Here is a 13,130-nt window from a genome sequence, read left to right as displayed (position 1 = left end):
ATTTCATGGTAGACATTTTTTGCTTGTTGCTTTTACTCAATTTTACTTTAAGGGATTAGTGAGGATGCATTCGATTATATGTAACAAACATTCTACTGCTGGCACAAGATAAACCAGCAAGAGATTACATGAATGTCCAAACAGATTTACAAGAGAAGTGTCAGAAATTCTCAAATTAATTTCAAGGAAAACTGGTTCAAAGAAACACTGTTTAGTAGTTTAATCAGTTAAACCAACGTGGATCAACATGACACTGCTGCTTAGAGCCTAACTTCAAATAAGTGTATCAGGTAAAGGGGACATATGTTGGTCAGCACAGAATTTTTAAAAATATGTTTTACATTTTTTAACCTAAAAGAAATATAATGTGAAGATTTCACCTTTTTTGTTAATACAAGGCCAAGACTTAATCTGTCTCTCCTCAAAAGCCTTCATATATACTACTACACAGCAGTAGCAGACAGGCATCAAATGATTTCCTGACAAGTCCGTGAAAAGGGACTGAACAAAAAAAAAAAGACTTCAGAAAGAGTGTCTGGGGATGACACTGCAGATGAAAAATAAACCACTAAGGTTTAATCTCAAAAAGAAGATTGTCCACAGACACACAACACACTGCAAACTCTGTACTAGGGGGGATGAAATTGATTGTAAGTCTCAGGCACACCATCACAAAGTAACCAAATGAATACATGGAAACAAGCAAGGAAGGATTGTCAAATATTCAAATAAAATCAATAAAGGAATGTAACGCCGGCAGACAAAAGCTCCAAAAATGAAATCAGAGGCAGTGACAAAAAAAAAGGAGTCGCTGCTCATATTTAATTCAGAATACTTGGCCTCAGGTAGGAGTACACTCACAGCTGCACTCCCCTCCTATCTTTCTTTTCTCTTGTCATCTTTTATTGATTTATAACTCACATTACGTCTCTGTGATATATTTGGATGCACAGGCATAATCTTCTAAACAAGTGCCCAAGCACACACACACACTTCACAATTCACTCTTTGCATAAGTATCTGTTGCATGCCAACCTAAAGCCATCTGGCCATGCATAATTACTGGATGCCTTACTGTACGAGACACATACTGTAGGTAACCAGGGCGTCTCCGAATAATGCAAACCTGAAGGCTATTGCATGATGGATCCATATCATCATATGATCACCAGATTACAGACTATGAAACATGGTCGAATGAATTAGTCGCTGCATGCATTTTGTTAATGTGTCATAAGGGGTCAGATCAGTTTATATTACATCCTGTCACTGACAGAGCTCATAACTTACACAGCTGGGTAAATTACTGCGTGACATCAGTGAACTTTGGAGAGACGTAATCACTGCACCTTTATTTTGTGGCTCTAATGTGAACTTCAGATTTAAACTAAACAGTAGGAGCAATGATCCTGTGGCGCAATGTAACCAGTGTTAGGAGGGTACATTTAAAAATGTATTTAACCGTAATTTGTAACACAGGGTTAGCTCGCAATTCAGCTAAAGACTAGATTGCACTTGCCATACGGTGTTTGTGCATATCGTCAGACAGTCATTCAGGCAATAATTTTAATTGAAGCGTCCCATGTTAACTCCTCCCTGGTGCATACTAAAATAAATCTTAGAAAAATATGTGCAAGTGTTTAATGTATGTCTGGCTGGGAGTTGTGTGCTGGAATGTTAGCTGCAGTTAACCCTAATAAATCACTACAATACTGAGGTGGCTGCATCGTCCTGCTCACAGACATCACAGAAGCTGACTGTGCTGTATCAGCTGCTTCTTCTTGTAGACATTAGGGACCTGAGCTTCGTCACGTAGTGCTACTACTGTTCACACTGTGAGCAGACAGAGTAAATTCCATCACTGAGTTATGTTCCACAACCAAAACTACCTCCAGACCTTCTGGCCTTGGCACTGCTTAAACCACAGGATGGAAAGATCTCTGGAGGACTCGAGTGGGAAGCTTGGCCACTAACAATGAACATCCATCTTATCCACAGTATCTTGATCCAGCAGATGTGGCAATTATCCACTGAACCGTCAGTATATTTAATTTGGGTTGTTTTGGAGGAGCAAGGTTCCCTGTTTCAAATACATGGTGTTCTAGTAAATCAACTGCTGGAAGGTTACTTCTGAAACTGTACCCTGTAAGTCCTGCAGACCTGTGGTGTGAGAAAGCCGTAAAGAGGATTTGGATGTCTGTGGGTTTGATGTTATGACGGGTTGATTGATTTTTATACTCACTCAAAAGGGGATACATTTCTAAATGAAATCAGAGGTTTCCCCCCTGTGGTCTAAGGCCTATGTGGCAACCAAGTAACATTGATAAGTCTCCAGTGTCCACTGAGAACCATGACCCTCATGACTCTTCTGAAACATGCTCATACATAAAAGACATAATGATTGCCACCTGCATCCAAAACAATCCAACAATGCATCCAACAATTTGGAGAGGTTAAAGAGGCGTTCACACAAAGAACATTTCTCACAGGAGAAATGGTTTGCCCATCAACCGCTCTGTTTATAGCCTGTGGTTAAAATACTATATAAATATAGCACAGTAATTCCAATACACTGTGTTTTAAAGGTAGGGTAGGAGATTGTGAACTCAGTGAGTCAGCCAGATTTGAAAGTAAACACCCCGAGCTCACCCCGAAGCCACTCCTCCCAATCACATGGACGCGCATTACCTGAAGACGAGCTGCGGTCTCTGACTTCGGCCATCATGCACGTACCTCTCTGGTGGGCGCAGAGCAGGAAGACAGTGACAACCAGCCAATACTCCACACAGGGTCGTCCTGTGGTGGATTGGCTGATGTTTTTAGCATTTTATAGCTTCCACAGATGTTTAATATTCTTTATTTCAACTGCCGAACTAATTGGTTGCTATCGGATTGTAAAGAGAAGTTACACTAATTTAACAAAAAGTGCATCAGAATGAAATCTACCCTACTTTTAAAATACAACACATCATTTCCAATTTGGCCCTGTCAACTTTAAATCAATAACATAAAGTTCAGGCAATAGAGAAATCTGAAGGACTTGAGGCTATTAAAATAAGAAATCCATAGTAATGAATTATATCAAGGCTTCCGAGCCCTTAAATAATACTTCAGTAGAGTTCATCATTATAGATTGACAGTCAAAACTGCTTAGTCCTAATTGTGCTGGTTAATACATCATGTTTAAAGGAGAAGTGCTCCACAGTGTTGTGATTTTTATTCATTTTAATTGTACCACTGAATTAGCCACTTAGCTAATTAGATATGGAGTTTTCTGATCATACCAAAATGATCCAACATCTTTATTTTAAAGACATTTTTTTTGCTGGAGACCTTTTTTCTCTGCTCCTTCAGTGAGCTCTTCAATAAGTACACATGCTTACAGGTCACAACCCCAGAGAGCAACATGAACACACATCAGTGGCAGAATATTGTGTGCACTCAGTGTTTACCCTTGGATAATGAGGACAATGTCAGTAGGTGGCCCTCCCGCAACTGTCCTCATGCTGTTAAACTCAGCATGTTTTAACAGTTTAACCAAACTTAACAACACTCCTTCAGTCAATGAGCCAAGAATTCAGCTGTCTCATGTCGTTAAGCTCAGAGACTTACTTCCACTTGCAAAATTCGGACCAGAGCACTGGGATTTCCACTGGCACACTGATGATGACAAGGGAGAGAAGAGCTAAAACTGAGTGATGTGAGAAGAACAGAATGAAGAGGGAAGAGGGAATAAGAAGTGAGGACAGAAGGAGGGATCCTGGAGAGATGAGACACAGACAACAGAGCACCTTGAGAAACAGAGTAGGGTAAAAGGAGCAAATGCCAGAGGGAGAGTGTTTATCTGTATGTCACACAGGGTAAGGGGATGAGAGGCTGAGATTAGACAGACAAATCAATTTATTCAGAAAACATGAGACACATCCAGCCAGCAAAATTGCTGTGGAACTGAATGTGAATTACAAGCTTTGACTGTGAGCGATAATAATGCATAACACAGAAAACTGCCACATTATTCTGAATACGTCTGAAATAAAAACCTACTCACAGCACTCCCCAAAAAAAAACATATTAAATTTGTAGCACAACATAAACAAGCTTTCTTTCTGAGTAATTGTATAATAGCATAATATAACTAAGAAAAATTAAAACATAGTGGGAACACACAATTTGGAAGTAATCTATGAGTCCAAGGGCATCAATCAAAGCAGCTTCTGTATAATGACGCTATCTAGGGAGGTTTTACAGCACTCAGATTTCCTTTCATCCCAGCTGATCCTCATACTGCTTACGGAAACAGTCTCCCACAGGAAAGAATTCCCAGCACCGCTCCTGGTACATTTTCCACACATAGGATTCCTGGCAAAGTCAACAGAGCAGTAATTTATCTTAGAGTCATTAACCATGTCAGATGTATACATTCTTTGACAATGAGATCATTGGATTCTTAAACTAACGACAGTAAAAAAGAGTGCAATCTCAATATCAACTCCAATAAACAACATACCAGAGAAACATTTTGAGCAATCCACCTAGCTGAAGAATAACATGTGATCAATACGTTTGTGGCCTATACAGTACACTGAGTCAATTTCAGATTTTAGATTCAGATTTCAACACTGGTCTATCCAACATTTACACTAACAGTTCAGCAGTTGTGGAGCATAAGGCTTTTGTACAAGCTGACTCCCCCTTCAAAGAGGTAGCAGTCTGAAGTGAAAAATCAGTTCAACAGGGCAGGTGATAGACAAGTCCAACCCCATATTCATGGATGACAACCATAACCACTCTGAACCTGTGGGCTGGAACACTGTTCTGGTGGAAGAACACTCTCCTGTCAGTGTGTCAGCAAAAATCCTACTGATTTTCTCCAGCAGCTGTCCTAGGTATCAGCGTAGTAGGACCTTGTAATTGTGATATCCCTTTCTAGGTACTGTAGTCTAACAGCAGCTCTGCCTTCCATAAAACAGGCCATCACCTTGGCAGCAGAGCTCATTGATTGTTTTAGATTTGGCTCTTGGATTGATGGTTGGGCCCTAAGTTTAATGACACAAAACAGTAGAGCGAAAAAGTCTTTTTGCTAAAAAAAAAATGGCAAAATTGTCCCTTGACAGCTCAGTGTCAATGTACTGTTGTGTTGTTTAGTAAAGATCATGACAAGGATCTGGTCAATACTCTTCTGTGTTTCTGCCTCACAGACTCACAGACTATCCTTTGACATGTGCTGAAAGAGTAATGAGGACCCAGCAACCCCACACACCTTAGTCATTTGGAACAATGTGGACAAGTTCCTGTGAAATATCTTGCTCAGTGGCAATGTAGCTTTGTTACCCAGTGTGTCAATATCAATTCATGTATCTTGTCATTGTCTCCTGTGTGGTGCCAGTGACTGGCCTTCCACAACAGGGTTCATCTTTCAGGCTCTCGCTGAGCAGCCACCTCTATCATCATGGGTCACACTCTTCTAGTGTTGCCACCATGTCCTTGTAGACCTTGAAACCAAGGCAGCAGATGAATTCAGAAAGGATCATGTTTTCCTGATGCAATGTGTCTCATACCAAAGCTCTCATAACAAGAACTGTGCAACTCAGCTCCGTTTACCTTAGGCCAAAAACTTATCAGTCACTCTCCTTAACAATATTTATGTGAAGGGGGCCTAGAACCCCTATCAATTTGAAAAAACAACCAAGTTTTTTAAACTGTTTCAGGCTGATAAAAAGATACATTCTGCTGAATTACATTTGAGATGCATTCTCTGCCAAAAATCCAATTATTCTAAATAAGACTGGATTAATTACTTTTCTATGTAAGGCAGTGAACATTGAGAATTAAATCATTTTCACAGGTGTTTACACCAACTGTAATACTGCGAGAAAGAGAAAGGTCATCTCATTGAAAGGCAGTGGAACGAATAACGTTTGCTGATTTGAAGCTTTTCTCTTTGCTCTACAGAGTGGATCAGGAACCATATGTTGCTACAGCAAGATAAGACTAAAATACATGTTCACTTGAAATCTGAAGCACTCTTCTTAAAGTTTATAGCTTAAATACCACAGTGAGTAAAAAGATAAATTGTAGTCATGAGGACTGTATGTCTGCCATGTGTATTATCATAGAACGTGTGTGTTAGAAGTGATAGGGCTTTTGAGAGACAGTATGAATGCAGAGTCTGTCCTGAAAAGGTTACATTAAAGCTTTGTCATTATCGCCGCAAATGCTAGAATTAATAAGTCATTGAGACAGAGAGGAACCACTGTGGAGGGATATATTAAGAAATGTAAGACTTGTCAACATGGGCAGAATTATTTAAAAGCACACACCTAGAGGAGTTCCTGCTTTTACTGGATCATGCATTAAAATGGAACAAAGAAATATCATACCTGCCCCGTGTGTTCGGTTTCATCCTTGTTAATAAGATACATCAGAAAAAATCTGGAAGGACACAGAAGAATCATAGAAGTTGCGTATACGCCACACATACAAAAAAATAATGATAAATTAGCATTGAATTAAAAAGTTGTCCATGTGTATGTGTTATGCTAATTATCAATACAGATGTTTATTGACAACATGGCTGACACAAAGCAAGTTTATTAAACTAAGAATTATGATGTTTTAGTCTGCACACCATCACCAGGTGAGCCAAAAAAAATCTACATTCTCTAATGACTGCCTTTTATAAACCAAGAGCAATGCAAGGCAGGGGATGTAAGCAATCTAGCTGCGCCTAGCTCCACATGGAACTAGCATTAATTGCAATCTAATCAATGCACATAATACACACATCTAGAGCTTAAAAAAGTACAAACTTGCTTAACCTCAGCAGACTGGTCCTGTGTATGTGTTATTAATCTGTTTCCATCTTGTTTCATCATTGTCATTACAAATCTCACACTGAAATGATGTTGCTCATGTAATCAAGTGATAAATACTAAACAAGACAGTGCCTTGATAATGAATTATAAACACATGTTCAGAGGTGGTTTTTAGAAGAGGTAAACATTCGACTGTCTGAAGTCTTTTACACCAACAACTGGTCTAAACACGGAGAACAGCACACACTGTATCAACTCTGGCAGTAATGGTTTATAGGGATGTACAGTTAAGCAGCCAAGAGGATGAATAATTACGTAGTAAGAACACTAATAGTGGGGAAATAGGTTTAATGTTAGTTCTTTGACAAATCATTTCTTTTTAATTGGGATTTCTAGCATTGCATCAGTAAAAATGCTGGGTTGCGGCAATGACAAACTGAAGCATTAAAGTAGTGGGTCGACTCACAGATAGTTGGCCAGATTGTGCTCCTGTAGAGTGTGAGTCTCGAAGCCATGAGGGACTGTATCAAAGTACTCACTTCCTATTCCACATATAAAACATTTGGTCTGCAGGAGGAGAGATACAAGACATGTAATGATTCATGAAACAGATTTTAACAGACACAATCTTCGACAGAGGACATAAGAGCAAAAGGTATTTTTACTGTAGGCCTCTGTGACGCAAACACAACATTTAGTCTGCCAGCACAACAATATAACACCTTGTTTTTCTGGACAATCAACAGATGCCCACAAGGGGCAAATGACAGTAAATGACAACAACCTGATATTCCCTTCACAAGGCACAGGAGCAGGATTTGCTGAGGTTCTGCTGGATGCGTAACAGTGTGGTTAGCTGTTTACTGTTGCAATGACAGAAGAACAACTACACTGAAATGTGTGTTTTGGGGTTAATGCAGTTAGTATTTTAGGTCATTCCTATCTGGTGCAACAATTTATGAAAGTAGCAGCTGGACCTCATTTATCATTGCTGAGTGTAGCAGAGCATACATGGATGCAAAAGTTTAACATCTGGAAAAGCAGACATAAAATAAAATGATTTACAGTGTTAAGAAACACACACTCTCACACACAGAAACACAGGGAAGACCCTGCAGAAAAACTACTATAGAAAACCAAAACCATAGATTAAATTTATATAGTGCTACTCATAATCACTTCACAGCCCCTGCTCGCTTCTGTTCTGCCCTCAGCAATCTGTGAAACACTTTGCTTTTGCTTGAATTCACCTTGAATCGGTTTTGCAGTCAACTGAACCATAGCTCTCTGCTATTATTGTATTGTTTCTCTCAGTGAATAGAGAACAGCAGATGCTGACTGTGTGTTTGCCAAATGTCAGTGACCATAACAACTATGCATTCAATGACATTATATGAGCACCCGCTATATTAAGATGGTAGCGCGACACTGTTTGTCAGCCGGCTTTGTTTCCACAGTCTGCTAATCAACGCTCTGGCCTTGGATTACTTGCATGCTTCTCCTGCACCTTTGGGCTTTGGGCTTTGTTGCCAAGTGTCACCCTGGCTTTCTCTTTTAACCTTACTTGTATTTTTTGCTGTCTGAGTGTTTTGTTGTTAGCGTATTTCACTAAGAGTAGCATGTATCATTTCTACCTGGTCCACAGGCTTCAAGCTTTACATGGAACTCAGGCTTCTGAGTAGTAGGCAAGTAGCCTTACTCACCTCTAAATAAACTTACTTTTTCTTACAACAGTAAGTGTATTAGTATGCAAACATTAGTGAGTTAGAGGCTAAATGCTCTGAAACAGAAATTGCATGTTCTATGTATGCCACAGTTAATTTTAAATATCAGTCACTTTTACTTTGTTTTTTCCCCTCAAACTAAACTTACTGTAATAATTAGCCACTGATTATGTGAAAGAGATAACGATATCCTCCTAATTAAGGCTTTTATGATTATTTCTTGTAAAACAAACTCCCACAGTAACAGACTTTACTTAATCCTGTATACACACATTCATTTCTAAACATACTTGAAGGACAACCTTGCTGATTAGGAACCAGTGCTGTATCCATTTGGCGTGTAGTATGTGTAAATACTATGTTTATCTTCCCTTCATGTAGCCTGCTGCTGGGGTTCTGTCCAGAAAAGGTTTGCATTTTCTAGTGGCCTTCAAGTCTGTTCGTCAAACTACCAATTATAACTTCCACATTTCTTTCTGTTTGTCATGGATTTCAGAGCTTAATGATGGAATCAAACTTTAGGAGCTACCAATCTGCGCAGAGGACAGGGCACACACAAAAGGAAGATACCGTCAATATCAAGAGTCAAGGATAGCTCCAGAGCTGGCTTGTTCAAAAATGAAAAACTTGGTTAGTGTTTACGGTGGATAGTTACACAAACATTTGTAACATATTTGTAACATGAAGGGCCATACATGGACAGCAAAGCAACAGTGACAGTGGATAAAAATGTCTGCAGGAAGGGATGGACATAGTACAAAGTAAGAGCAACTTGTGTGGTGTCTAACAGCCTTAAGTCTTACCTCCATATCCTCTTTGACCTGTTCCTGCTGATCTCGAAGCTCTCCAAAGGCATCAATAATCAAACCTACAAAAAATACAGAACTGTATTTTTATCTAGTCATGCAAGCACCCAGCTTTGCGTATGTGTGAATGACAGGTATCTGTGAAACATAAAGCCCCAGAGGAATAAACAGGCACTTTGCCCACTTTCCAATTCCACATGAAAAATGCATCAAATGTATTCTGGTCATGGTGAATAAAATAAAATGTGTGTGTGTGTTTTAGGAAAAAGGAAATGCAGCAGGCTACACATGCCAAATCATGTGTGCAGTTCTTCAAAGGTAACCATACCTGGGAAACCATTTTATCACGTGTGACTCACCCTGGATGATGGCCAGGAGGATGACAATGACAAAGAAGAAAAACGTTATGTCAAAGACGATTCGTTCCACCTCGAACTCATCTCCAGCCGGATCCTCGATCTCATCACCAATGCCACCGCCCGCGCGCACTCCCACATACATGTGGAACATGTAGCACTAAAAGAAAACACATAAATAAGTGTATAATCAGTTACTGAAAGTTCTGTTAGTACATAATTTATTTTGAAAGAACCCTTCTATTGATCACTAAATTCCTTATGACACTGTAGGTGAAGTGTAAGTGAAGATCATTCACAATGATTCTGTTCCTTGAGGAACAAGGTTTTAATCTGGCTTATTTTCCTGTAGCTGACACTGCTGTTGGGGTGACGTTAACTGCTGGAGAGTGTTGTTGCTGCCGTGTTCACACATTAAGTTCAAGCAAACTGACTGCAGGCAATCGATGTCATTTCTCCCAGTAGGCTTGAATGTTTTTTTTTTACAATCTTGGTCTTGAACTCCACTGTGTGAGTTTATCAAATGTTTATTTATTTATTTTGTTGCTGTTATTGTCAGTCATTTCAGGTTACTGACCTTGAACAAAAAACAAAAAATCAGAAGCAGGAAGGACATTATGTAAGTGTATGAGGAAGTAATAACCTAAAAGTTGTCTAGCAAGCGCTGTACTGTGCTAATGAGTGCCAAGGGTGTTTTTTTTAAACCATGAAGAGCACCAGGAAAAACTTTCAAAGAACATACAAACTATTTAAAAAGTTCACCACAGAAAATTTATGTGAGATTTTATTTTCCTTTTTTTTAGCACTGTACCTATTTTAAAATTGATTAAAGATTAAAATCTTTCCCCTGCATTTGTATGCATAAAACACAATAGAGTCACTGATAATACACAACATGGACACGGGATTGATCAGTACATAACAGGAGGTAACCTGTAGCTAATTCGTTCTTTTCCTCGTCTATAAGTCCTTTGAGCTCCACCACAATCTGATCTGTCCAAAAATATTTTGGACTTGTAGAATAATCCTGAAGATGTTTTGCTGCTCATTCAAGCAGCTTCATCAGAACTGATATTGTATTACCCCCTGCCTACTATAATAGTAGGGTTTTATTCAAATGCTATCGCTGCTCATCCACCTCCATATGTGAGTGACAATGAGTCCACATGAGAGTAGAGCAAGCAGAGGGGTGGTAATGCTGTGAACAGCCAAACAAAGAGCTATGCTGGAGCTTCAGGAGCTGTTTTCTATCCATGTGTCCATCATTTTATGGAAAAGTAGAGAAAGGACGAAGACAAGAAGCTGTTCTGTCCAAATCTTCCTCCACCTCTCTCAAATTAAAGGTAGGAAATGAGGTGTGCAGCTGCGTTTGCTTTGGAAAGATAAACAGTGAGATGGAAAGAATAGATAGAGGTAGATGTGTAGACGACCAGAGTGTGTGTGTGTGTGTGTGTGTGTGTGTGTGTGTGTGTGTGTGTGTGTGTGTGTGTGTGTGCCAATATGCACATTAAACTCACAGTAAGCATGTCATTGCACTTCATGTCTTGGGCATCTTTGTCCTCACTCTTGTTGTAAAACTTTCTGAAGAAGTTGAAGGCAACAACAGTGTAGAGATACACCACCACTGCCAACAGGCCCACAGTCAGGACCAACTGACAAACGGACACACAACAAAATTACAATAAGACAGTGAGAGACAGATGGGCTTTAACATGTCTCCATCTTGGACAAACCCCAAGATAACCATACAGCATGAAAGGCAAACATCACATGCATTCTCATGGACCTTAAGAACACACTAAGACAGAAGGACAGAGGATTACACAAACACACACACACACACACCTGTTTCCCATTGTGTGTGACAGAAGACAGGATGGTACGAAGAGTCTTAAAGCCCATAGCAATGTCCAAAAGGTGAGCAGCAAAGAAGAAGTTGTTGTAATGACCCAGAACTGACATTGTCATGTACCAGGCCAAGTACAAGAAGAACTGTAAACACACAAACACAATCACAATTAGGAAAACAGCCAAGACAGATCACAAGATAGAGGCAAATGTGTATTTAGATAAGCTAGAATCACAGGATATTACCACCATCACCTCTGCAAGATAAGCAACTGGTAATATATTAAATCTTAGCACACTACAAGAGATTGAACAAATGAATATTAATCCACAAAACATATAAGTAAATATATAAATGTGTCATAGACACACAAATAATATCTTATCTTATCTTATCTTATCTTATAAATAAATTGGGGAATGTGTCACCAGGGGATAAACAAATCAAGCAAAAGGCACAAAAATAAACCGAACTTACATTGTCAGTGAACACAACTCCCAGTTTCCAGATCTGGTACTTCACATCAATGGAGTTAAACCTTAAATAAACAGAATTACCACAAAGACATATGATGATAAGAGCTGGAAAATGAGGTCAAAATGCCCGTGGTTAAAGAGCTGCAACGTCTTTTCTAAAAGAGCCTGTCTGTCATGTGGCACTCTCTCAGAATGTGCTGTTCTTCCTCAAGTACGACATAATGTTCTAGGAGCTTCTTTTGTCCAGCCACCCGCTACATATTACACACACAAACATACATACACACATCTGCACAAATATGTACACAATACAGTTATTGATAAAGGCATAGGCTATCAATTATTATTTGCTGTCTGAAATGTTATTTCTAACAGTAAATAATCCCATTGGTCAATGTATACCAGGAGAATCCATTTAAGAGTCCTATTCAGCTCTATAGTAAAATGTATTTGAGAGAAAGCTGCATTGATTTCCTCATTTGAACTTTTCTATTTTCTGCCTGTATGTCAGCATGCTTGCAGCCACCCTCCAGAGAATTCTGTCATCACTGCAGATGCCTGCTTAATTGCATTCTATATTACACATTCTATATTACACAATGCATACAATACACTGAAACTGATGATTATTTATAACAACCGACAAAACCTCACGACTGCTTATTTACAACCTATGCTAGGTGATTTCACTGAAACTACATGCAATCCAAAACAAATGTAAACATTTTATTAATCTCTTGAAGACATTTTGAAAACCTTCAGTACTTACAGAGCACTCCAGACAGTGTCCCTCCTCACCCTCTTCTTTTCCCTTCTCTCTGGGCTGAAGTCTAATGCAGCTTGATCCAGGCCCAGGAGTTCACTGACCTTCTTACAGCCATAAAAGTCACCATATTTATCCATCACCTGACAGGACAAGAAGACAGGTTAGTGTAGCGACTGAAACATTTGTCAGTATATTTACATCTAAATGAAGAATGACATGAGACAGCATGAGGTAACTGGCAAGTCTTCTGATTAATCTGTGCCAGAATGAGGCAGCTTGATTCAACTAACAAGAAGACAGAACTGCTTACAGTAACTGTTGAATTACAAAGTAAGACA

At 39.2% G+C, this 13,130-nt stretch overlaps 1 protein-coding gene across 1 annotated transcript in view; it reads right to left on the bottom strand.

Annotated features, from left to right (window-relative positions):
* Positions 1-4,165: 4,165 nt before the first annotated feature.
* Positions 4,166-13,130, bottom strand: part of ryr2b (ryanodine receptor 2b (cardiac)) — a 52,000-nt gene continuing 43,035 nt past the window's right edge. The window contains exons 96-104 of the mRNA XM_028422617.1: positions 12,796-12,932; positions 12,028-12,088; positions 11,547-11,693; positions 11,219-11,353; positions 9,705-9,861; positions 9,343-9,407; positions 7,282-7,382; positions 6,381-6,432; positions 4,166-4,359 (exon numbers count right to left, since the gene is read on the bottom strand). Of these exons, the coding sequence (XP_028278418.1) occupies positions 4,264-4,359; positions 6,381-6,432; positions 7,282-7,382; positions 9,343-9,407; positions 9,705-9,861; positions 11,219-11,353; positions 11,547-11,693; positions 12,028-12,088; positions 12,796-12,932 (951 nt within the window). The 3' untranslated portion in view covers positions 4,166-4,263. The remainder of the gene's footprint in view (positions 4,360-6,380; positions 6,433-7,281; positions 7,383-9,342; positions 9,408-9,704; positions 9,862-11,218; positions 11,354-11,546; positions 11,694-12,027; positions 12,089-12,795; positions 12,933-13,130) is intronic.

This window comes from Parambassis ranga, chromosome 15, assembly GCF_900634625.1.
Source record: "Parambassis ranga chromosome 15, fParRan2.1, whole genome shotgun sequence".
Lineage (NCBI taxonomy): Eukaryota > Metazoa > Chordata > Actinopteri > Ambassidae > Parambassis > Parambassis ranga.
This window is presented reverse-complemented; position numbering and strand designations above follow the sequence as displayed.